This window comes from Chaetodon auriga, chromosome 21 (genome assembly GCF_051107435.1).
Source record: "Chaetodon auriga isolate fChaAug3 chromosome 21, fChaAug3.hap1, whole genome shotgun sequence".
Classification (NCBI taxonomy): domain Eukaryota; kingdom Metazoa; phylum Chordata; class Actinopteri; order Chaetodontiformes; family Chaetodontidae; genus Chaetodon; species Chaetodon auriga.
The window spans coordinates 1171807-1198554 of record NC_135094.1 but is presented as its reverse complement, the minus strand read 5'-3'; the positions used below and the strand labels follow the sequence as shown (position 1 = coordinate 1198554).

General features: G+C 45.6%; 3 protein-coding genes across 4 annotated transcripts in view; 1 reads left to right on the top strand and 2 right to left on the bottom strand.

The window, feature by feature from the left end:
* Positions 1–26748, bottom strand: part of LOC143339681 (NLR family CARD domain-containing protein 3-like) — a 371505-nt gene that overhangs the window by 267227 nt on the left and 77530 nt on the right. The window lies entirely within an intron of this gene.
* Positions 1122–11172, bottom strand: LOC143339692 (tomoregulin-1-like). The gene is made up of 10 exons (XM_076761071.1): positions 11034–11172; positions 6333–6442; positions 5653–5782; positions 5390–5416; positions 5136–5226; positions 4769–4917; positions 3758–3805; positions 3549–3669; positions 3256–3417; positions 1122–2849 (listed from the first exon to the last, which is right to left on the bottom strand). Exons 1-10 carry the CDS (start codon positions 11170–11172, stop codon positions 2765–2767), a joined length of 1062 nt encoding a protein of 353 aa, XP_076617186.1. The 3' UTR covers positions 1122–2764.
* On the top strand, positions 11117–24910 carry LOC143339687 (melanoma receptor tyrosine-protein kinase-like). Of its 2 annotated transcripts, XM_076761064.1 has the most exons (17): positions 11117–11840; positions 12145–12282; positions 16293–16444; positions 16628–16811; positions 17368–17502; positions 17705–17773; positions 18275–18393; positions 20742–20883; positions 21261–21368; positions 21441–21567; positions 21928–22001; positions 22192–22282; positions 23271–23470; positions 23563–23695; positions 23884–23974; positions 24511–24668; positions 24763–24910. In XM_076761064.1, exons 3-17 carry the CDS (start codon positions 16355–16357, stop codon positions 24797–24799), a joined length of 1758 nt encoding a protein of 585 aa, XP_076617179.1. In that variant the 5' UTR covers positions 11117–11840; positions 12145–12282; positions 16293–16354; the 3' UTR covers positions 24800–24910. The 2 variants fall into 2 exon arrangements, with proteins under 2 accessions (XP_076617179.1, XP_076617180.1); XM_076761065.1 differs by lacking the exons at positions 11117–11840; positions 12145–12282 and having other exon boundaries at positions 16084–16444; positions 24763–24907.

The window sequence follows — 26748 nt, the reverse complement described above, 5'->3', positions numbered from 1 at the left end:
ACTTCCAAAACCCTGGAGGCGGCCAAGCGATGATCAAAACACACCAGAAGGAAGAGACGAGGTGAGAAAGGAGGGATGGACTGGAGAGAGAAGGGGACTCCCCGCCGGTACAAAGCCTGCACCAGCTGCTGCCTATAATTATCCTGCCGTCACCGCTATATTTAACTGCTGCTCCCTGTAGAAGACATCGATGCTTCGACACCACCAGCAGCACGTTCAGGGTGGGTGGAGTCTTCAGGCCGGCCTGTTAACATGCCTGCACTCGGTGAATCACAGGGGAGGACGTCTGATTTGACTGCAGGGGTCACTGTGATTTCATATGTAAAGTTTCTGAAGCCAGAAAATCCTCATTTCAGCAATGAGGGCGACACCCAGGTAGAGATGACTGTGATTGGCTGAAACATTCTTCCCTTTAAAAAGTTAAAATGTTTTCTAAATGATTTAGATTCATATGAGAAAAGTGAAGTTCTGCTCTGAGCGCTGAATGAATGTGTTACAGCTTCCCTGGAGCAGCACCTGGTGGTCATATAGGGAACTGCATCCAATCACACCTTCAACTCTCAGCTGCGCCTCCATCCCCAGGTGACGATACCTGCCACCAGGTGTCTGAGGTAGGCTTTATTCTGCTCTTACCCATCTTGTCTCTCTTGGATTATTTCAGAGACAAACAATAAGAAGGTTTATTTAACTACGATCAACTTTTCAGCTCATCAACGACTCCAGGTGACATTAAAATGGGCTGTTTGTGGAAGTCGTTTCTGTAAATGGAATCTGGCCGTTTCTGGTTGGACGAGAAAGATCTTCCTGTTTGTCAAAGAGGTTTGTCTCTGTAGGATCATTTCCATGAAGTTGTCAGAGCCTTAGAACAACAAACGATGATGAACATTGTACCAATTTCAAACATTGCCGTCTACATCGGTCGCCTGGACACAAAAACATGGATTCAGTTTTCTGATGCAGAGATCTGATGGAGCGCCGAATCAGGATCTGTAATTCATTCTAATCACATGGTTTCCGTCTCATCAAGTGCTTCAGCGTCCAGTTTCACGGTTTTGACTCTTTGAGCACCATCTGGTCAAATCTGCCGTCAGGTGAGCGAGCAGGTGAAAGCCACGACACGCTGGTTTCAAACGTCATAATTTAATTCTAGTTCCACTACAGCACAGTCTAGACAACAGCTTCACTGGTTCATGCAACATCTACAGTAAAATCAGGCTGGATTCCCTCAGACCACAGCTCCACTCCCGCCGCAAAGAGTCGAATCTGACCTCAGAGCAGCGATACTTCAGGGAACCTCCAGCTTATTGAGTCTACTCCTTCTACCACAATTAACGACCAACACGGACACTTCGTACCATTGTTACAAATTATAGAAAAAAAAGAAGAAACTCGACCAAAAAACAGTAACATTTAAATTATCATCAGCTTGTCGAAGCACACGAACATTGGAATCCATTTCCGGAATGGCGTCGTCTGAAAATTAGGCAATAAAATAATTCTAACAACAACCTGTACATGTCAGCTTGTACCTTCTCACCTTTTAAACAGTAGAAAAAACAGCATTTTGGTTTTCAGGAGCGTCTCATCATAACAAATACAAAAAGAAGTAAAATAAAGTTCATCTGAGTTCCATGAAGAGTTATTTTTGACCCTGTGAGACGCAGCAAAACAGAAACAAACCGTCAGTCAACAAAACCCGAGGGGGCCTCAGTGGTCCCTGAAACCCTGCAGTCCAGGGACAGAGCGCCCCCTGCAGGATGACTGCGAGTATAACACAAAGAGAACAGAAGAAAACCAAACATGAGCACAAAACAAGACCAGATCACACCAGAGTCCACGTGGTCTTCAGCACGTGAACGCTGTCAAAAGTTATCAGAACAGACAATTCAACCAAAACTGTGCTTTGATGCTTCAGTTTGAAGGTGAATCATGGGAAAATGATGATAATAATAATAACATCAATCTCATAAACACCTGAACACCTCATTTAATCCCGACTAAATACTTCATGTTGAAGTGTGAGTTTAGGATTTTAAGACATTTTACCTTCAAATCCACTTCCTGAATTTATGTGGTTTCAGTTTGCGTCTCACTCGTTTCCAGAATCTACAGTTTGGCTAAAAACGTAGGTGACTTCTTCCTCTTGCACTTTATTTACATCAGAATTTGATCCAAATAAATTCAGTTTAAGTGAATCCTGAGAAAATTAAGCTGGACGTCAAACATGTCAGCACCATAAATTCAGTGGGATTTAAAGTCCACACGAAGCATCGAGCTGCAGTTTCATCTCAGAGCTCAACGCTCATGACTTCACACCACACAGAGCTAAACGTCTTAATGTTCCTTCAAAATAAAAGCACGAAAACAGCATCGATCTGCGTCTCACAGGGCCAAAACAAAGAGACAATCTGTGGGTTTCCAGTTTGCATGTGGACGGTCCAAAGTGAAGATACAATCAGATAAATAACGTTTCCTGCCGGAGGGTCCACAGTGTTTCAGAGTCTGAGAGGACGGCGGCATCGGGACAGACGCAGACCCAACGGACGTCTCTGCTCCGCCTGCCAGAAAACAGGAAACCATCTGCAGACGGACAGAAGAACTAAAGCAGCCCTGGAGGAGAAATAAGGCCCCTGAAGAACTTCAAAGATGATCTTAAAAAAGGGAAAAAAAGAGGCACCAAAAAGTCGAGCTATCAAAAATGCAGTCAGTCTGTGGTACGAAAGATTTCTGTTTCATAAAAACACGAGAGAGAAAAGAGCCGCAGCTACATCATCCTGGACGACGTTCCTGACGGGAAGTGACCCAGGTGCTGCTTCTGCCTCCGCCCACGCTTCGTCTTATTGCACCTCCTGCAGGAGACGACAGGAAGTGCACGTCAACAACACGCAGTGTGTGTGTGTGTGTGTGTTTACTGCAGCAGTGATAACACACAGTGGTAGTTGTGTAGTACTAATATCACTTATAGTAGTTTTAATACTCCCTTTTGTCTTTAGAGTTCATATTGGTACTGCTAATAAAAGGAGCAGTAATAGTACTGTAGCAGTACTTTTTAGCAGTGGTAGTAGTATTAACAGATATTATAGCAGCCAACTAGCAATATTACTACACGTGGCTGACAGACCTGGTTCAGGTTTGGGTTTGTGGACCAGCACCAGTTCATCTGAGCAGCAGCAGTAGTACTAATAGTAGTAGTGGTAGTACTGACAGCAGTAGTAGTCGTGTAAGTAACAGTAGTAATGGCAGTGGTGCGAGTACCTGGTGAAGCACATGACCACGGCGACGATGACGGCGATCTGAACGGCTCCGATGATGGCGGCGATGAGGACGTAGTGCAGCTTCTGACCGCTGGGCACCACGTACAGGATGTTAAAGTCCAGGAGCTGATCGCACTGAGGACCGCCGTACGCCGCCTCACACCTGAGACACACACACGTTCAGGTGGATGTCCTCCAGACAACAGTTACATCTGCACGCCATCCTGCGTCCGAGTTATTCTCCGCTCTGATTGGCTGCTGTGTGCAGGCAGGCGGACAGACGGGGGTACCTACCTGCAGGTGGGCAGGTTGTGTCTCATCTCACATTGGCCATGTTCACAGAACTGGGCGTAGTCTTCGGGACAGGGGGCGGGGCTGTCCACAAACCCCTCCCCTTCACCGGGCTTGGACACAGCTGAAGAAGAAGAAGAAAACTCTGGTTTGTGATTGGCTCTTAGAGACACACTGCAGAGCTACAGACAGACTGCGGGACCGAGTCTCACCATAGATGTCCGGTTTGGTCCTGATGCTGTCGTCCTTCCTGCTTTTATCTGAAACCACAGAAGAAGAAAATGCTTCTTTATTTCAAAAATATCTTTTTATTTGACAGACCGAGATCAGAGGGACGAGTGTCGTCAGGAAGAGAAGAACCGACCAGCACCAACGAAGAAGAGGAGGAGGACGAGGAAAGAAGAGGAGTATAAAAAATGAAGAGCAGAAGGTTAAATGTGACCAGTCAGCCGTGTGTGTGTGTGTGTGTGTGTGTGTGTGTGTGTGTGTGTGTATTGGGGTCAGGTCATCATTCAATATAAATGAGCAGCAGCATCTCCTTTTTCTCCTCTGTCACCTCCTTCTCCTCTCTTCTCTGTCGTTCTTTGACTCCTTTTCCTTCTTCCTCCTCTCCTCATTTCTTATCTCTCCTCCTCCTTTCCTTCCTTTCCCCTGTCATCCATCCTTTCTTCCCTCCTCTTTTTTTATTTTTCTTTTCTTTTGCCTCCTGCACTCTTCCTCTTTAAGGAAAAAAAGAGGAAAAGGGCTCCTCCTCTTTTCTTCTCCTCCACCCCTTTCCTTTTCTGGTCTTTCCTCAACTCCTTGTCTTTTCCTCTTCTCCTCTTTTTTCTACTTCTCTTCTTCCCTATTTTCCTCCAGCATCCCTGTCCTCCTCCATCCGTCCTCCTCTCCTTTCTGCTCCTTTCTTCATCCTTCCTCCATCCCTTGTTTCTTCCTCCAGCTCTCCTCTTGTCCTCTCTCCATCTCATCTCCTCTACTGTTTTCATTCATTTCTCCTCTTTTTAAGTCTTTTTTCTTTTCTATAATCTCCTTCTCTCCTTCCTCCTCTTTCCTTTTTTGTCATCTCCTCATCGTTTCTTTTCCTTTAACTCTTCCTCACTCCTCAATTTTCTCCTCTTGTCCATCCTCTGCCTCTCTCTTTTCCTTCCTCGTCCTCCTCTCTGTCCTCAGAGTTTGACGTTGATTTTTCAGTTAATCAATCAGCTGATTTGTGTCCTTGTTACCTTGACAACGGCCCACATGCTTGATGTCGATCTTCAGCTGTTTGAGGCAGGACGCCTCCCGCACGTGACACGGCGTGTCGTAGGTGACGCCGTCACTGCCGCACACCGGGTTGTCGTTATGGCCGTTACACACGATGTTACACATGCAGCTGGACACACACACACACACACACACACACACACACAGAGTTAACACTCTGACAACAGGATCATCTTATTCGTGTTGCAGTGACATCATGACGTCATCATCATCATGTGGAAATCTGATGTGAATTAGACTTTTATTTTGAAGGGTACATTTTTTACTCTGTGTGTGTGTGTGTGTGTGTGTGTGTGTGTGTGTGTGTGTTTGTGTGTGTGTACTAACAGCATATCTTCAGAGTCTTCGTCACACTCGGCTCCAAACTTGCAGTTTCCACATTTCGAAGCTTTTTTTCCGCGACCGGAGCCTTCGTCATCTGCACATCAAAACCAGGACAGCATGGCCATCATCACCATCATCATCATCATCACCATCATCACCATCATCACCATCACCATCACCATCACCATCATCATCATCATCATCATCACCATCATCATCATTCTTATTAGAGGTCAGTGTGTCGTAGCTTTGTTTACCTCCGTCACCTGATCCTGAACCAGCGTCTGAAGGAGAGACACAGAGACGTTAGGATGTGATCAGCTGACAGGAAGCAGCTCTCATTGGTCAAACAGTGAGTGGACACAAAGCGAACGCTCAAACCTCCGTGAGGGAGGATTTCAGTCAGACGGCATTTTACACGAACCTCGCACACTGACTGAAAGGCATTCTGGGTAAATTTACATGTCAAAAACCATGAGACCGACGTAAAGCGTCCACCGTGTGGACGTGTGTGCATTACCGTGGTAACAGGGTCCCTCGGACAGGATGGTGACGGCTCTCTGCTTCTTGCAGGCGGCTCGTCTCAGGAAACACTCGTTCTGGTACGTGTCTCCGTTGGACCCGCAGACAGGGACGTACTTCTTATGGCACTGAGACACAGTGAGGTGACAATGAATGAAGAGTCAGTACGAAACGACCTCGAGCCGCCCGCCACCTCTACGTGACGCACGCAAACCGTTACCATGGTACTTAGAAAAGTGGATTATAAATCGTCCTTAACTGTACTTTGAAAAAGTACTAGAATACAAACAGTTTTAACAGTAATAAAGTATTGGTACACTTAATTAAAGTGTACTTTAACTTTGGTTGAAGTATACATACTTCAAATGAAGTTGTTAGTGATATAATACAATTGTACTGCGGGTGATTTTTCACTCGTGTACTTCAGTACACTTAAAGTCTGGAAATCGTTTTGCCAATTCAGCAGCAATTTACACTTCAAGTGTATTTAAGTGGTACTCCAGGACCAGTTAAGTACACTTGAAGATGACAAAAACAGCACAAAGTGTTCTGAGTACATTCTTCAAGAAGTAGAAGTGAAGGATAGTATTCTTCTGTCCACGCTGACAGGCCGCAGTAACCGTCTGCGCCGCTGCTCAAACCTCAGACAGGAAGCGCTCGTTAGGCGCTCGGACTCACGTGGAACTGGCAGACGCACTTGATGTCGGCTCCGTTCTCGCGGCAGGTTCCTCCAAAGCGACACGTCCCGGCGTCGCACACACGCAGGTCGCTCTTCTTCTCCGACAGATCTGAGAAAGGACAACAGAGATCGTCACGAGGCCGGAGGTTTGCTTTCAGCAGCGCCAGGTTCTTCAGAAAACACCATCAGACGATGATGTCCATCACAAATAAATGGACGTAAATCTGCTCAGAAATCAAAGAAAGACGCTCGTTATCACTGCAGAACGTCCCTCAGTGACCCAGTGACCGTCCGTCCACGGCTACACTGCTAACAGGAGCGGCTAACATCATTGATCCAGTGACAGCTGTCAGCATCGAAATGAAAATGAACCACACTCACATGTCTCAGTCTGTGTGTGGCTGGAAATGAAGCAACACACACACACACACACACACACACACACACACACACACACACACTATTATCCAGGGCAGTAATTTCCTGATGGCAGCTGATTGGTCGACAAGCCGCAGGCAAGCCAATTAGAGCTGGTAATTACAGGGGTCGTGACCCCCGCCTCCCCTGTAATTAATAAATACCTCAGTGTGCTGAGTCAGCAGCTGACACACAGAGCCGACTGTGAGGGTGGACAAAAAAACAGAAACACTGAGTTCCCAGCCTCAGCCTGCAGAGTGTGTGTTACTGTGTGTTACTGCGTGTTACTGTGTGTTACTGTGTGTTACTGCGTGTTACTGTGTGTTACTGTGTGTTACTGTGTGTTACTGCGTGTTACTGTGTGTTACTGTGTGTTACTGCGTGTTACTGCGTGTTACTCTGTGTTACTGTGTGTTACTGCGTGTTACTGCGTTACTGCGTGTTACTGCGTGGAAACATTATTAGCGAATCTCTGCCGGCGAAACCTCCTTCAGGAGGAGATCCAACAGTCTGTCTGTCTGCAGATCTTCATCTTTCTGTCTTCTGACACACAAACCTTCACCTGACACAACCCATGGCTTTTCAATAATGTCTGGTTGCTATAGTTACAAACTTCCCATTTGACAGCCATTGGTTGCATCACCAACCAATTACAGCTTGTTTACAGCGTGAGACAGGTCTGCAGAGACCCGTCATGGCGGCTCTGTGGGGATTTAGAGTAAAGCCTCCATTTAAACACAGACAACACGAAACAGAATGAGGTACAGCAGCTGAGAGCAGGATGGAGGTAACTGTCACAGCTGGAGAACCACGTGAGCCTGAAACTAAACCAGGACCCAGTCAAGAGCTGAAGTCAGAGGCTAAACCAGGAACCAAACTCCTGTTTCCACCTGGTCTGAAAAGACTGATCGTACGTGAAGAAGTGCTGGTCCTGATAAATTCACAGCTGTGACGTCTGAACGCACGTTAGAAACACGTTCATTCTCCTGCACCGATTCCTCGACAGCTTCCTGCGCTCAAAAGGCGCAGAAGCTCTTTGATGAAGCAGGCTGGAAAGACTCAGACCAGCTTCCTGAAGTAGACCAGTTTCACACTGAAACGGTCTCTGGTCCATCCAACCCTTCGACTGGCTCCGAGCTCAGAAAGTGTGCCGCTGCCTTTGAACTGGACTTCAGGATCAGATGTGAAACTCTTGAGTCGGTGAACTGTGACGAGTCTCGACCACCGATCGGCTCACAGTCAGGAGAGAAGAAACTCGTCCGGAAACAAAGACGAGACCGAGCCGACGTCAGACCCTGTAAACTGCTGCGGGGCGAAAACACAGAATGAGCCGGTTGGTCGAGCTGACGAGGGAACGGCGTGGTGTGCTGAAGCTTCAGTGGTGAAGACAGTGAAGCTGATCTGAGGCCAGAGGGCAGTGAGTGAAGAAGACTGACCTCAAAGTGAGGAGGAAGAGCTGATGATCAGTGAGGCGAAGACTGACTAACCTTCTCTCTCTCTCTCTCTGTATCAGTAACCCTCGCTCGCCCTGTCATGCTCTGCTGACTTCATCATCTCTGCTTGTTTTTCTGCGTCTCGACCTTCATCCACAGTTACACCACATGGCCAAAAGTATGTGGACACCTGAAAGGATAACCGCCGGCACTCTTCTGGCTTCGGTCTTTCCTCCACATGTTGAACCTGCTGTGGGGCTTTGATCCCATTCAGACTCCAGAGCACCACAGAGTCCAACACTGGTGCTGGTGATCAGGTCTGGCTCACAGTCGGTGGTCCAGTTCATCCCAAAGGTGCTGGAGCTTCCAAACTACAGAGGCTGCCTCCTGTTGGCGTGATAGGCAACAGGGTCTGAAAAGTGCCACGGCCCCCTCAGCTGTGCAGCCGCCACCACTGAACATCTGGCTCCACTAGTCTTACCAGAAGCCACGAGTTAGCATCCTCTGATGGTCTGCAGGGTCGTCAGGTGGGAACCGTCCCAAGAACTGATGCAACCACACACCGAGAAGAAAGCTACGGAAACAAACCCCTTCATCTGAACTGAGCCAGAGCAAAAGGACCATTGTGAGCGCAGACATGATTCTGATTCAACACACTTCTGCTGAATAAACGTCTGATTTAGCAGATCACACTCTGACTCTGGATGGGTCTGCGTTGGTAACATTCAGTCTGCTGCTCCGTCTTCACCTTCGTCTGAACTGCGTTTGAACACGCTCACTGTTTCCTTCTCCCACTTTGTTTCAGACGAGTCACGAGCTCGTGAATGAAGAGCTACCGACGAGCGGCGTCTTCGCTGGAGGTCTGAGGCTGAGCTGAAGTAGGCGAACGTGATCACAAAGAGTTCAGATCTTCTGGAAATAGAAATCACAAAGATTTGATCCTTCAGATCCTCAAAAAAACAAACCGAGCCAGCTTCTCCTGATCAGTGTCTGCAAGATATTTTACATTTCTACATTTAGATCAGAGAAGAGAACCGAGTCATGTGACCGGTGTAGAAATCTGCCTGTGCGTTCACACTCAAACCAACATGTCTGTCTGTCTGTCCGTCCGTCCGTCCGTCTGTCTCTGAACACCGTCTGACTTCCTGTCTGTGGCTCTCAGCTGAAGACGTGAACCTTTAAAACACCTGACAGACGTTTAGTTTCATGTTTAAAAAGCTCCAACTTTCCTAAAACAGCTGCTCACTGCAGTTTCTATAAACCATCAGGAGGAAACACACCGTCTGTCAGGGACTGTTTTCAGCGGCGGATGAATCCACATTTGAACTCCTCTTTTGGACGGAAGATGAATCAATGATACTGGAGATGATCATGACCAAGAGCTCATTTTTTAGAAAGATTTAGTTCTTTTGAACGGAGCATTTTGTCTCTGAAAATTAAATCATCGAAAGTTTGAGATGGAGCTCATTTTAACTCAAACTAATGATTCTTTTCATTCGGATCAATCTGCTGATCATTTTCTCTATCGATCAATCGATCGATCGTTTGCTTTGGAAACATTGTGAAAATAGTGAGAAATGTGGTGACAAAGAGCCCAAAGTGACGCCTTCACCATGTTTGTTTGGTCCAAACAGTCCAAAGCTCCACATGATTCCAAACACATTCAGATCATTGAGATCATTTAGAGGAAAAGCAGCAAATCAAACATGTGAGAAGATCAAACATCAATGATTCCACAGTAAAGATCACTTCAATGATGAATCAGCTATTAAAATACTTTGAAGTGTCTGTCAGCCAATCACGTCAGCTGTAATCTCAGACACAGTTTAATCTCTAACGAAGCGTCAGATTTTCTTGGCTGGTGAAGTAAATAAATGTAGAGTAGAAGTACAAATACAAATACAAATACCTTACATTTGTACTTAAATACAGTACTTGAGTAAATATTTGCAGTTGCTTCCCACCACATTCTAGAATATTACAGATAGGTGAAACATGTTGTCTTGGTTTAATTTTGTCGAGTCGATGACTGTTTTTCTTTTGTTTCTTTCGACAGTGAGAACAGGACGAAGCTACAGGCGTCTTCCAGGTGTGGAGACACCTGACCAGCTGCCCAACAACTTCAACAAGACTAACTGACCAATCCACCAGCTGTGGTTCACAGGGTGTCTGTTAGCATTAGCATTAGCATTAGCGTTAGCATTCAGTGTTTGAGTCTGAACGTGAAGGAAGACGGAGAACTTCACCAGAACCATCCGTCAGAGTTTACACGTCAGCGTGGCTCCAGCCTGATGTTTCCATGAGGACTTCAACATATAGGCTGAGCGCACACACACACACACACACACACAGGGCACTCCTTCATGTAACCTCGCCCTGTTTCTCCACCCTGTAATTAACCCTAAAGATAGAGCTCGGTTAAAGTGAGGAGTGGTCAACACACACACACACACACACACACACACACACACACACACACACACACACCAGTGAGCAACATGGCTGCTGCAGCAGGTTAACCTTCATTACAGCCTCTGCTCACACTGCACAGGTGTGTCATCGACGCCATCTTTCTGTTGTCATGACAACTGATTTGATGGAAGGATCAATCACTGTTATCCATCAGGGCCCTGTGGTCGCCATGACAACAGAACCACAAGATGTGTCAATGACAACAGCTGGATCATGTAATCACCTGCTCTGAGACATCCAATAAGAGCTGAGGGTCAAACTGTGACCTCTGACCTCCAACATGGACCGAGTTCCAGAGAAACCCGCACCACCGGCAGACAGAGCGTCCTGAGGAGGACTGTGACGAGCTCAGGTGTAACCAGGATGTTCGTTTCTCACCTGGGCAGTCGGCGGCCTTTCCGGGGCCGCAGTCCGCGCCGCTGCTGCCTCCGCTGCGGGGGAACGAGCTGCGGACGGCGGGCAGAACCAGCAGAACCAGCAGGCAGCAGGACCAGGAGATCCGGCTCACCGGAGCCATGATGGAGGGCGGAGGGAGAGACAGATGGAGGGATGGACACAGACAGAGGGGAGAGGTGGAGACCCAAAGGTACGAGATAGAGCGAGAGATGGATGGAGGGGAAGAAGACAAATACAGAGATGGAGGTGTGGGGACAGACAGGCGGACACAAAGAGAGACAGATGAGTAGAAACGGGATAAAAAAATAAAACGTAAAGACGAGGAAAAAATGCGTTTTTCTATAGTCTTTCAGGAAAATCCTCAATAGAAAAACACGGCGCAGAAAAAGAGACTAATGAAGCGGGCTGAAATCCTCCATGTGCTTCCCTCCGTCCAAAAACTCCTCCAGCGCCTCAGGACGAGGACTTCATGCCGAACCCGACAGAAAGAACCACGAAAACACGGTGAGAAAGCCGGGAGGACGGCTGCTACACGGAGCCCACGATAACAAAGCAAAGCAGGGCCTGGGGCTTCACACACCGACCCCCACACCTCCACCACCCCCTCAGTCTCAGTCTGCTCACAGCCCGGACTGAGCCTCCATCCCCCAGCCCGCTGCCTCGCACTCAAACCGGCGGGGAGAACCGCGGAACGCCGCGGAGAAAAAGATCCGAGGAGAGATCCGAAGGGACTTCCAGCAGCATCCAGGCCGCAGAGGAGCGAGTGTTCGCCGGCAGAGGACGGATGCGGTAGGTCGGTCGGACCGGGACTTTTTTTTTTTTGTCCTCCTGCTCTTTCTCCACTGAATCATCAACAAAGGCTCGAACCACGTGACCTGCAGGAGCGAGAGGAGACCACTCCCACAGAGGGAGAGAGAGAGAGAGAGAGAGAGAGGGAGAGAGAGAGAGAGAGAGAGGGAGAGAGAGAGAGAGGGAGAGAGAGAGAGAGAGAGAGAGAGTTATTAGCAGTGTCCCTGAGGCTGATGCTTTCTTTGATTTTGCATTTTGATGTTGGTGAGAAATTTCTTTCCAAACCATAAATGTCAACCTGCAGGTGGCGCTAGAGGGAAGTCAGAGGACCACCAAAGACAGCAGGGTTCATCCTGCGGGGACTGTGAGTGATATTTCAGTCTGGGCTTCAGATGGACAGGCTGACTGGCTGCTGCCTGGCTGAAAATCACCTGCGGCTCAGGTAACGTGTGCTACCTACCAGAGGACTTCAAACTGGAACACGCAGGCTTGATGTGCATACAGTCAGGTTCAGTGTGACTTAGCTTCCTGAGGGTATAACACCACTGATGCCTGTCGATGTCCATAAATCTGTTTAGAAATCAGAAGAACGCTTTCTATCGGTGCAGAACTTTCCTGAGAATCATCACGTTTTAAGTTTTCTTCAGTGTCGCAGTGAACAGGCTAACAGGAGCTGCTAACAGCTGATTCATCAGACTTTTATCGGTGCAAGTCTGGACAACCACAACAAATACAGTTTAAAAACATGACAATTCAACATTTAGATCTATAATTGAACCAGTTATGTTATATGCAGTGACAGAATACGTCACTAGGGGGCAGAATATAGCTGCTGAGCCTCCACACACTCATATCCCCAGACCATTAAAGTCCCAGAAATGAACCAGTGCTCCCAGTCTGCGTCCTGGTGGCCTGCAGGTTAAGGTGACCACCACAAACCACAGTAAAGGTGCTTCGGTATGGACTCATGTCTCTACTGTGTATCCTAACATCCACCGTGTTAACGTGAAGCCAGACGGGTCCCCAAGATGAGGCCCAGAGGCACGTTTGACCTCATTGTTTTGGTTTTTATTGTGACTTTGAATCAAAGTGAATCAAATGACCACAAAGTCACTGACACACAGGACGTCCAGGACCTTTAAATATCCTGCAGAACATCCCACAGCCTGTGTACAAATACTCAGGCTGTGTATAAATACAGAGTTATTGATCCCTGCAGACAAAATGATTTGTCAGAAAGAGGGACAAAAGGCAAAGAATTACAAAATTGAGCTATAAAGAGAACATGATAATGATGATAATAGCAAAAACTTGACAATGCAAATGTGCAAATGGTAATAAAATAACTTTAAGAGTAACGTTAAAAATGCATAATATAATAAAACTAAAAAGGTCAAGTTCTACTTCAGCAGAAAGGGGAGGAGTGGAGACAGAGGAGGTGTGGAGACAGGAGGAGGTGTGGAGACAGAGGAGTGCAGACAGAGGAGGTGAATCCATCAGAATTCATTCAGCTTCAGCACTTTGTCACAGGAGCATAAACCATCATCAGCAGAACAACTTGGAGGAGTTTCAGTAAAAATCAGCCGCAGACATGAAGTTTTGTGGAGGTGGAGCAGCGCTGCTGCTGCTGCTGCTGCTGCTCGGCTGCTGCTGCTGCACCAGCTCTGGCAGGAGAGGTAGGACCGAGTCCGGAGCGAGTCCGGGGTGAGAGAGAGCGGAGTGGGCAACTACAAATAGAATTATCATGATCATTACACAGAAGCCCGTGTGTGTGTTTGTTTATTGGTTTAAACAAACTTCTAAGTTTCAGGGTCAGACCGATTTGGTTTCAGGTCATCTACCTCTCTGTCTGTCTGTCTGTCTGTCTGTCTGTCTGTCTCTCTCTGTCTTAGTTCAACTTTTTATATCAGCCTCATTTGTCAGTCCAGGACACAGTTAGCTTAGCTTAGCTTAGCACAAAGACTGGAAGCAGGGGGAAACTGTTAGCCTGGCTCCATCAAAACAGAGAGAATCCACCTTCCAGCATCTACCAGCTCAGTCTGACTGACATGTTGAACGTTGTTAGCTAATGAGCTCGTCACTAATCAGCTGGGTTTAGTTCACTGTAGAGCTGGGACAGAGTTCAAACCTGGCAACCCATAAATGTGTTCTTTAAAATGACTGTACCTCAGTGAAGTCCGGGGTTGGCTTTGTTTGTGGACATCAAAGACTCTCTAACTCTTGGCTTTGTTTAAAAATGACGCTCTTTTAAATGGTTTTCTGTGGGAATTTTAAGGGGATGATTGACAGCTAAATGAATGGATTGTAATATTTCAAGGTGTTTCGATTGGTTAACCTTGGGTTGAGGGTTTAGTCCTGGAAACAGCATAAAAACCGTCCTTTCAAACGGCTTTCATCTTACTCAATCAATCTTAGTGAGGAAAGTGGAAATGTGTCCTCTGCCTTGGTGTTTGACCTTCATTCAAGGTTTAATAAACCCCCCCCCCCCCCCCCCCCCCCCCCCCCCCACACACACACACACACACACACACACAATGCTGTTTTCATCATGGTTTCAGGGACAGGATGTAGAAATGGTCCCTGTATGACCTCTGTACCCTCCGTCCAAAGCCAGCTGTCCAGCTTGTTTGGTAACACAACAAACAAATACATTTTGCGTTGTTGTTTTTTTCCATTTTTTGTGTGAATTCAAATTGGATTGTTGAGAGGATTGAGGCAGATTCTGCTCAAAGCACCAAACCAGGCTGTCATGTTGAAGGTGATGATGGATTCAATGAAGCACCTGCAGAAAGTCAGTAAAACTGATCAGTGGATCTGGAGTTTCCTCACATAGAAAGGAGTCGCTGACATTTGGAGATGATTTCACTCTTAGGTTTGAAAGTGAGTTTGTGGCGCTGAGGCTTTTCAATGCCACCACTCTGTCTGTGGTCTGGCCACTGACCTCCAGTGTAGGGATGGTGGATCAGTCAACAGCTCTGGAGTCACTGAGGTGCAAGGCCTTTCCCGCTACACCACTCTGGGACCCTGTCCACCTCACAACCACTCGGACTGTGTCATCAGAATATTTCATGTAGAATATTTCAGGGTCCCCGCTGCCCCCTGACGGATGTTTTGACATGGCAAGTCTCAGTGTCCTCTCAATGATAAACAGCTCTCTGGCCACTGATATCGTACACAGTGGTCAGGCCACTCCTGAAATGAAAAACAACTTAGACCCCACCTTGCCCGGTAACCACAGACCTCTTTGTAAAGTTCCATTCCTGTTTACAGTTCTTGAAAAGCTTATTCTCAGTCAGTTGCTGCCCTACCTACACCAAGAAAAGGTCTTGAAAAGATTTCACTCAGGTTTTAAAGACCAACTCTGCCTTTCTGAAGGAGTATAGCGGCCTGCTCCTCTCGGTCACCTAAGGTGCAGTACCTTCCTAATTCTTCTTGACCTCAGCACAGCCTTTGATGCTATGGATCATGGCATTTTAATGGTCCGTCTCCAGTACGAGCTTGGTGTTGATAGAACTGCCTTGAACTGGTTTGCATCCTACCGCAAAAGTAAAAGCTCCTCTCTGAACATAGAAAAAAATTTTGTCCTGCGGCATCCCACAAGGTACCATCTTATGTCCCCTTCTCATTCATTTTGTCTTTGTGCGTGCTTTCTGTCAGCCAGATCCTTCAAAAATACATTTCATGTGGCTGTTAGGCATGTGACACAAAGCTTTATCTCCCCTTGAAACCAAATGACCAGTCCAATCAAGTTGGAACTGGCTTGAGAACATAAAACATTGGACGGCGCAGCTGAATGAGGGCAAATCTGAACTTGTCCTTTGTGGCCCCTTGACTCTGTCGAAGTGATTGCCAACAGTCTTGGCAGCCTCTCCACTCATGTCAACCCCATGACAAAAACCTTGGTGTGATATTTGATTTAAGTTTGACAAGCCAGTTAATGCAGTAGTAAAAGCCATTTTCCCAGTATTTCTCTCTTTCAGAGATCTTGAGACAGTCAGCCATGCCTTTATGTCCTCCGGCTTGGACTGCTGCAACTTCCTGTATACTGGGATTAGTCAGTTGTCCATCTCCTGCCTGCAACTGCTCCAGAATGCCACAGCCAGGCTCCTGACCAGGGCTTTTGTGTTCCAGGGCCATCCCCCCACCTCCTCTTGGACACTCAGCACCACAATGTCTGACCAGTTGTATATGTTACCATCCTTAATTTAACTGAACTGGAAGCAGGCAGATACCATTTAGGCTAATTTAAGGAGGAGATAAATGATCTTCTCCAGACTGAACTTGTTAAAAAACTGATCTGAAGATGAAGGTTCTCCCATTCATTACAATACAGCCAATGTGATTGAGAAAGTAGCACCACCAAGTGGTCAATAGAGGAAGTGCAGCCAAACACACTTCAGCTCTGACATCAGTAACATCTGTCTGCATGTCTGTCTGTTTGTCTACTATCAGTTTGTCAGGGATCAAATTCCAACCTGAATCTTATCGGCAGTCTTGAAAATCACTATAACTCCATGGTGAGGATGTACTCCAACTGCTCCGTGGTCCTGGACAACCTGGAGATCACTCACATCAAGGAGCACCATGACCTGTCCTTCCTCCAGGTCAGTTTCCAGTGCTGGATTTGTTGTGGTTTTCAGAGCAGCCTCAGTTTCTCAGCTTCAACTTGAACATTTCTGTATATCAATGGTGGATTTTTTGGTGTCAAACACACTTTGATTATTTCTAAATCATGGCATGTCTGAGCATAAGACATTAAATACGATCATCTCCTTCTCTTTCTTCAGTCCATTGAGGAAGTAGGCGGAAACGTTCTGATCGCTCTGAACGAGCCTGCAGTCATCCCATTGGTCAATCTGAGGCTGATTCGAGGCCAGAAACTCTATGAAAACCAGTTCGCCCTGACGGTGATGGCGAACTTCAAGAACGCCACTGCAGGGCTGAAACAGCTGCAGCTCAGCAGTCTGACAGGTACACACACACACACACACACACACACACACACACACACACACAGCAGCAAGCAAGTTGGATCAGATTCACACTTAGACATCCCAACATATAATTTCATTTTGCATGTGTGGACTCAGTTTAGCAGGACTAAATTACTCGTGTGTCTCATACGTTCATTCAGAGACCACAGTGATCATTAAAGGCTGCAGTGTCAAGCTCCACTACAAGATGTATAAGACGGAGAGAGGAGACATGTAGGGGGGAAGAAGAGACGACAAGGTGTTAAAGACATCCGGACATCTGCACTCTACTGAGTGCACTCTCTGTCTGATTGGCGAAAGATGTTAATACTAGCAGCAATAACAAAAAACTTTGTCAGACTCTGACGGATTCCAGCTTCAAGTTAAACTGATGCAGCACAGCTCTACACAATGTGGTTGGTGTGTGTTGCACTTATGTGTCACTCAATGTTCATGTGTAAGGTTTGTGTTAAACTGGACCCTCACATATGACTGGAATCCAGTGACTTGACTTGATGAGTTTTTTCTTGAACTCCATAAACTTCTCCTCACAGAGATCCTGAGAGGAGGAGTAAAGATGATCCACAATCCCTTGCTGTGTAACACTGACACCATCCAGTGGTGGGAAATCCTGGACAGAGACAGCAATCCCAGCTTGGTTTTCGAGAAGGGTACCATCATACGTACATGTATGTAGAAAAATGATGAGGTTACCTCATTAAGTTGTGGCTCCAATCTGTGGAGTTTTAATGAATATTAATGTGTGTGTGTGTGTGTGTGTGTGTGTGTGTGTGTGTGTGTGTGTGTATGTGTGTGTGTGTGTGTGTGTGTGTGTGTGTGTGTGTGTGTGTGTGTGTGTGTATGTGTGTGTGTGTGTGTGTGTGTTTCCAGGTCAGAAGTGTGACAAAAGGTGTGCTTACAGGTCTTGTTGGACACCAGGACCGGATCACTGCCAGAAATGTAAACACACACCTTTGTCTCATCGTCCACCTGCTGTACCTTTCCTGTCTACGTTTTCCCACCTTTGATCTTCATTTTTTTCCTCTGTTTCATCTATTCTCTCCCTTCCTGTCCTGTCCTCTGTCTCTCATTTATCAATTTAGTTGGAACTTCACTTTAATCAACATTTCAACCTAATCTTCTCCCTGTTGTTCCCCAGAACATTTCAAACCTTCACATTCTACCAGTTATGGCAGTTAAATTTGCCTTCCTATCTAACACACTTCTTGTTACTGAATACAGAGATGAAGTGCTGTCTGTCACAGTTTGAAATCAAATATGAGACCACCAAATTAAGTTAATTGTCTTCAAGATTCTAAAAAAATACTCGTGTCAAATATCATTCTTCATTTTTTACCTTTTGTCTTTGACTGGACAAATATACAAATAAATAAATAAACATTCATATCATTGATGTTGATGATCTGCACGGCCAAAAATGTCTCCATGTGTCTCTATTAGTCACCAAGTTGCAGTGTGCGAGTCAGTGCAGCAGAAGGTGTTGGGGTCCAAAACCCACCGACTGCTGCCATGAACACTGTGCTGCTGGCTGCACTGGACCTGGAGCCACAGACTGCCTGGTCAGTGTCTGTTTGTTTGTGTGTGTCAGTACTGTCGTCCAGTACAGCTCGACCACTGTTTCCTGTGAGGTGTCCAAGTTCTTAATGGTCACAAATGTCTATGACAAGAAACATTTTTAAGGTAGCTTGAATACGGGCGACTCCTCTGACTTGGTGACATGGTCATCATCAAGACAGAGAACTGTGGGGATTGGAACTGGTGCCGTGGCTTTAGCTCCATCTCGCATGTGTTGTCAAGTATGATGGTGGCCGTGGAGAGACGGATCAGAGGAGGCAATGGAAAGGAGGTGTAACAAAAGCAACGACCTTGAGGGATGATGCAGGTGACGTAGTTGAGGTAGCCTTGCAGTATCTGGTGTGACCACGATTTCCCTCACGCAGTGCAACACATCTCTTTGGCATAGAGTTGATCAGGTTGTTGACTGTGGCCTGTGGAGTGTTGGTCCACTCCTCTTCAATGGCTGTGCCAAGCTGCTGGATATTGGCAGGACCTGGAACACGCTGTCGTATACGCTGATCCAGAGCATCCCAAACATGCTCAATGGGTGACATGTCTGGTGAGTATGCTGGCCATGCAAGAACTGGGATGTTTTCAGCTTCCAGGAATTGTGTACAGATCCTTGCAACATGGGGCTGTGCATTATCATGCTGCTCCACGAGGTGATGGTCGTGGATGAATGGCACAACAATGGGCCTCAGGATCTCTGTGCATTCAAAATGCCATCAATAAAATGCACCTGTGTTCATTGTCCATAACATACACCTGCCCATATCATAACCCCACCGCCACCATGGGCCACTCGATCCACAACGTTGACATCAGCAAACCGCTCACCCACACGACACCACACACGCTGTCTGCCATCCGCCCTGAACAGTGAAAACCGGGATTCATCCATGAAGAGAACCCCTCTCCAACGTGCCAGACGCCATCGAGTGTGAGCATTTGCCCACTCAAGTCGCTTACGATGACGAACTGCAGTCAGGTCGAGACCCCAATGAGGATGACGAGCATGCAGATGAGCTTCCCTGAGACGGTTTCTGACAGTTTGAGCAGAAATTCTTTGGTTATGCAAACCGATTGTTGCAGCAGCTGTCTGGGTGGCTGGTCTCAGAAGACCTTGGAGGTGAACATGCTGGATTGGAGGTCCTGGGCTGGTGTGGTTACACGTTGTCTGCGGTTGTGAGGCCGGTTGGATGTACCGCCAAATTGTCTGAAACGCCTCTGGAGACGACTTATGGTAGAGAAATGATCATTCAGTTCAACAGCTCTGATGGACATTCCTGCAGTCAGCATGCCAATTGCACACTCACTCAAAACTTGCGACATCTGTGGCATTGTGCTGTGTGATAAAACTGAACATTTCAGAGTGGCCTTTCATTGTGGCCAGTCTAAGGCACACCTGTGCAGTAATCATGCTGTCTAATCAGCAGGTTGATATGCCACACCTGTGAGGTGGGGTGGATTATCTCGGCAAAGGAGAAGTGCTCACAAACACAGATTTAGACAGATTTGTGAACAACATTTGAGAGAAATGGACATTTTGTGTATACAGAAAATGTTTCAGATCTTTGAGTTCAGCTCATAAAAAATGGGAGCAAAAACAAAGTGTTGTGTTTATATTTTGGTTCAGTGTATTATTAATAATTGTATTATTATCAATAATTTTATTATTTAGTTATTTTTCATTTATCCTGGTAGGCAGCAGCAGCATTAAGAGAGTTGAGGATGATGCAAACAGTGGAAAGTAACTAAATACATGTTAATCAAGTACTGTACTTAAGGTTTCTTTTGGGATATTTGTACTTTGTCTATTTTCATTTAGTGCTACTTTATACTTCCAGTCTGCTACATATCAGAGAGAAGTACTGTACTCTCTACTCCACTACATTTATGTGATAGCTTTAGTTACTAGTTACTTCCCAGGTGTTAACTGTATCTAAACAGAGAACTCCGGATGAAGTTCAAAGTGAAAACTCCATGGAGGGTATCTTAACAACAGTAACTGTGTCTTTAAGGAAATCAGGATGAATTAGAAATTTTTAAATTTTTTTGAGAAGGATGATGCAATCAAATGCAGCTCCAATACAAAACATGAGACTGATGTGGTGCACAGAAACCTTAAAGCCATTGGTAATTTCCAGCTCTTGTCATGAGTCGATTTTTCATTTTTTTCCTTCAAAACGAAAGCCCCCAGTCTATGGGACCCACCAAATAACCAGCGTTTGTGGTTAAGTTATTCTTCACTTGTTGTCCACTATTTTACTGTGTATATTTAGAAAATAAAGCTACATGAACACACATTGAAAACACTGTCCTTCTTTTTGTCTCTCTGCTTCTTCTTCAGGCCTGCAGGGAGTTAAATGATAATGGGACCTGTAAAAGTGCTTGTCCTCCTCTGACAGTCTATGACCACAAAACCCGCCAGATGGTTAAAAACCCAGACGGCCAGTTCTCCCTTGGGGCAACCTGCGTCAAGTCCTGCCCCGGTATGGACTTTAAAACCTCAACTTTGAGATCATCCCAGTAATTCATTCTAAACTGATATATTCATCTAATCACATTAGCAAGTCAGACAGTGTCAGACAGAACAAATAACATTTGAATGATTTAGCTGAAGAATTTGTGACAGTAGAACAGAAAAGTTTATCACTGCTTAGCCACATCAGCTTATGTGTCCAGGTGTTGGGGGGTTCTACTGCGTTGCTTTTGCACCACTGTGATTAAAAGGAAATAAATAAAAACCCTCTCTTGTTCTGCTGCACTGGTTTTCACGCCGTTTTTGAGTTTCCGAGTGCAATGGTAAACCAAAAAGGTACTTTTAAAGCTTTTAATAAAAATGTGCTTTGTCTTGGTTTAAATCTAGATAACTACATGGCAAAAGGTGGATCATGTGTCTGCAGTGCTGGAATGTACGAGGTGGAGGAGAACGGAGTCCAACGCTGCAAACCCTGTGATGGACCCTGTCCAAAAGGTAGAGAGAGACACTGAGAGACAGACCTGAATGCTAAACAAATAACCTGACTGAGTCTTTCTCTTCCTCCAGTCTGTGACGGACTCGGGGTTGGTGCTCTGATCGAGGCCTTGGCCGTCGACAGCTCCAACATTGAATCCTTTAGAAACTGCACTAAGATCAATGGGAACATTGAAATCATTGACATCTCCTTTACTGGGTGAGATCCTCTTCACTGCCTCACTACATGAGCTGCTCACAGGTTTAATGACATTTTCAGGTGTCCTGGTTACTTTGGACAAACCACAAAGATCTTTGTGAACTGTTTTCACTGCAATTTCCTTCCATCTCCAAGTCAGAAGTCTGACAAAATGTTTAAGCAGTGCTTCCGCTCATTAAGGCTGACCTCAACTTTGAGACCAGGTCTACCTGCATGAACTGTTGATGGTACTTGAACTTCTGTCTGCAGCTGCTTCAGCTTGATGTCTGAAACATAACTTTTAGTGAAGGAAGAGTGTGATCAATGTGATAAATCACATCAACACTTGAACTATTGGTTTCTTTTCATTGGCTCCTCCAGGGACAAATACTATAACACCCCGCCCATGGACCCGGTGAAACTGGAGTATTTCAGGACAGTGAAGGAAATCACAGGTAGGTCAAAGGTCATCAATGCTTCTCTTCTCGAGTAACACTGAATTATTTTGTTGATTTTGTTGCGATGATGGAAAGACCTGTTCTAGAGGGTGGTTGATCTCATTGAACAGCAGGTACAGTCAGTGTGTGTGTGTGTGTGTGTGTGTGTGTGTGTGTGTGTGTGTGTGTGTGTGTGTGTGTTCTCCAGGCTACTTACTGATCCAGTTCTGGCCAGAGAATCTGACCTCTCTGTCAGTGTTTGAGAACCTGGAGATCATCAGAGGAAGAACAACACGCGCGTGAGTCACTTGATAAATACGTTGTTGGTGAATGACCTCAGTGGTCAGCATGATGATCAGATTCACAGTGAGGTTTGGAAACATTAACTTGAATATGTGAGATTTTAGATTTGTCACTGACTGATTATGAAATGTTGACGATGGAATCGTCCTTAGAAAACTGTTGGGAGAAGGGCAGGTACTTTCAAAAAATACTTGCCAGGTGATTGGATGAACCAGCTGTCGGTCATGGGCTAACTTCAACCAGTCAGATCAAAGAACCAGATGATGTTGTCGTAGGACTCTCACTCTGAAAACAACTTTTCCATCAAGAAAAGCCGTCAGTGCTGCTCTTTTCTCTTCTTTCAATGAAGAAATACTCTCCAGTTCTGATAGAACTGTAGCAACATCTATGCTAACATCTCTAGGAGCCACCATTGTTTCCAGTGAACAGTCACTGCTCTCGCTGTCCAGTCCACACCCATAACTGTCAAATAGTTCCTCACAGGACACCGATTGATCCGAAACAACTGTGGTTCACCCACAAGTGCAGAACCTAAAGTGTGTCCAGATGGATTCTTGCGTTGCGTTGGTTTTGGTTATCCTGAAATACTCAACACGTCCTGGTTTTTGTGTCAGCTTTGACTTTTCAAGTACTGACCTAAAACCACCAGGTTTCCTGAGTCTGAACCAAGTGCTGAGTGTCTAAACAGAACCATAAAACCATCATCACAAGTTCATTGCCACTATGTGTCCCACAAAATGTATTTTCTGATGCAAATTAGTTGTGCATGAACAGATTTTATAGGAGGCAGGATGTCAGACAAACTAACCATAAACAGGACGGATTTACCATCCCTTCCACTGATCTCATCATGGTGCAGAATTCAACTTGTCCTACCACACCTCCACACCTCCTCAAACCAGAAACAAGTCTTTGTTTGGACTTGAACAAATATATATGAATAGATTTTCTTCATAAACCTCATACTGAATATTTCCTCTCCAGTTTGCACAGTTTTTTGGTGATAGGTGCAAAGCACCTCCGCTGGCTGGGTCTGCGCTCTCTGAAGGAGGTGAGTGCCGGCGGAGTGTTGTTGAAGGAAAACCCTCAGCTCTGCTACACCCAGGCTGACCAGTGGACCCGCCTCTTTAGATCCACCGAACAGATCATCAGCATGCGCAACAACACCCCCACTGACGTCTGTGGTGAGTTCCTGCATGTGTGCCGGGGTCATCACCACCATCACTGTTTAGTAAAGTGAATGAAACGAGAAAACCTTCCTGTCTCCTTCACACAGAACAACAGAATCGAACCTGTGACGCAGAGTGTTCAGATGAGGGCTGCTGGGGTCCAGGTCCCACCATGTGCGTCTCCTGTCGGCATTTCAACCGCAGGGGGCGCTGTGTGTCGCACTGTAACCTGCTGCAGGGGTGAGACAGACCTTTGAATTCTGCTATTTGAAACAGGCTAATATTAGAGACAGGCTGTAATTCTTATTTAACAGCTGCTTTTATTCGACAGGTTACCTCATATGTTTATGAATCTTTGATCTGATTGTTGTGTCCTCTGAGGGCTTCCGTCCTGTCTGCTGACCTTTCTCTTTATTCTTTTTCTGCAGTGAGCCCAGAGAGGTCCAGGTGAACAGCAGCTGTGTGGAGTGTCACCCGGAGTGTCTGCTGAAGGCCGACATCCCGACCTGCCATGGACCGGTCAGTCCACCTTCTGGGACAATACTGTCTGCTGGGCTTCATTTCTGGTGTACAAATATTACTATGTGCAGTAACAATGGTTTAAGACTGTCAGAGCAATTTAGCTGCCCTCAGTCACAAGATTAAATATGAAAAAAAATATATATATATATATATTTATATATAAGATCAATAGTCCATTTAGTGTCACCCATGTCTTCTAATTAGTAATAATTAGCAAGTAGTTAAATCAACAAATTTTAAAAGCAAAGTTAAAACAGAAAAAAGTTGGAAGTTAGAAGAAGGAACTGATCAAGTATCGAGAAACAAAATGTCACCGAATTGAATCCGTAAAATAATGAAAAATAATATTTCATAGGATGTTTTGTATTGCTTGTTTTTTAAAATCATTTAAAGAAACAAAACATCTGATCAGATCCAGTTGAGCCGTGCACTCAAAATTCTCAGATATCATCTTTAAGAACTGACCATATTTTGTGTAAATTACTTCTGAACATATCTTACTGCCTCCACTCCTCCTCCGTCCCCACCTGCAGGGTCCAGACCAGTGTTCCCAGTGCGCCCACTTTAAAGACGGTCCCCACTGCGTGCCGCACTGCCCCCACGGTGTGCTGGGAGACGGAGACACGCTGATCTGGAAATACCCCGACGGGACCGGCCAGTGCCAGTCCTGCCACCAGAACTGCACCCAGGGGTGAGACACGCGTTGCTGATTGGTCATTCAGAGCTGACTGACAGAAAAGTGGCTCAAACTTGAATGAAGGTGTTTTGTGTCTCTGTGCCTGCAGGTGTTCAGGTCCTGGACTGTCCGGATGCACTGGTTAAAACCACAACTTTGGCTTTTACTCACCAAAACTCAACATTACTGGAGATCACAGAGAAGCAGCTTGTTGTAGATTGTTTCTGTTCTCAGTAAACCTGCATGTTGTTTTGAATCCTGTCTGTGACCTGGTCTCATTTTATCACATGAATATTGATGAGATAGTTGCTGACATTAGGACTCTCAGATATTGTTGGAAATAGTCGTAAACATGTGAAAGTAAGCAGTAAATGTGATTCATTTAATCTGGCTAACATCCCTGAAAAACTTGAAAACAACCTTTGCTGCTTCGTATCAGCCAATCCACCCACCTGGCCCTCCCAACTCCCCTGGGCAGAACATACCCATAACACCCTGCAAACTTCTACAGGTATGCCAATCAAAGGCTCAGACTGGCTCTGAGTGTCACAAAATGTGTCACTGTGTTTGACAAAGAGTTTGTTCTGTAGCAGCTCCATATGGAAAGTGTCCTGAGACAACTTCTGTTGTGATTTGGTGCTATATAAATAAAATTGAACTGAATTGAGTTGAACTGGAGCTCAGGGACGGATCAGCTCACTGGTCACTAATAATAATATCTCCTCAGCAGTGCAGCTGACTGAGTGTGCCACTACATTTACAACATTCACTTTTCCATTTATTCAATATATTCTGATCGTATAGTTACAATTACAATATCTGTTTATCTTTTTTTCCCCCACCAGCAGCAATTTTTAAATTTTATGAGCTGATCTTAACTGTGAACAAAACATCCACAGAAATATACTGTGTATAATAAAAAAATCAAAACTATCAATACAAAACAAATTCACATGACAAAATAGCAAAGGGAGAGCTCCTTTCACACATACCTGTGTAAAACACAATAACATCAGCACATCCTTTAAGGAGAACAGGAGAGAACAGCAGACCGCATCAGAAACCATCACTATGCTCCGCTAGCCTAGCTTAGCCTAGCTTAGCCTAGCTTGAGATCGGTAAACTAGCATATTACAAAGAAGTGCTGTACACGATTAAAAATGCAAATACACGATGAAATACACATTATGACAACAAGGAACATTATTTGTGACCTGCATATAATAAGATTTGTGCCTCTTACCTGACATTTTTACCACGTTTTAACTTGCTAATCACAGGAGCACTGGTGTGGTCTCCTCATCAGGGTCTGCAGCGACGGAGGAGAACACGCGAACCCACAAGACGTGACATCGCCGAAATGTCAAAGGTCACACAGCAAAATACAATTAACAAAATAAAAGCTCCCCCAAAACAAAACATGAACAGAAATAAAAGAAAATGATTATTGGTGAAATATAAACCTATTACATTAGTTACACAGCGACATGACAGCGAAGGAACAAGCAGAAAAACAGCGAGAAGATGGCGACTTGGAAGTGTTTCTGGAGTGTTTCCTTGGTGAAATACCAGGCTACAAAAAGTCCTGCAGGAGACGCAAAGCCAGGTCCGGACGGTCTGATGAATCCAGCAGTTAAATGTCTAATAAAGGCATTTATTAACTTATAGGCTGAGAGCTGTTTTTGACAGCAGCAGTTTAAAAGACCAGTTTTTCTTTATCCCATTGAGTTCTCTGTTTGACGGCAGCTGTTTTATGTGTGTGGTGTTTCCAGAGACGGGGACGGCAGGTTTGATCAGAGTTCCACAACTCACTCAAAATTTAAAGTAAAGGCCAGACAAAACATCCCTGTTATCATTAGCATGTCAGAGGGCTCCGGACATCATGAACAGGAGATGGAAGAAGAAAAAGATTCTCAGATTTATGTTATCAACAAAGCTAACTGAATCTGAATTACAGAGAGAGCGTGTGGAGGCAGAGGAGGAGGTGTGGAGGCAGAGGAGGAGGTGTGGAGGTACAGGAGGTGTGGAGGCAGAGGAGGAGGTGTGGAGGTACAGGAGGTGTGGAGGCAGAGGAGGAGGTGTGGAGGCAGAGGAG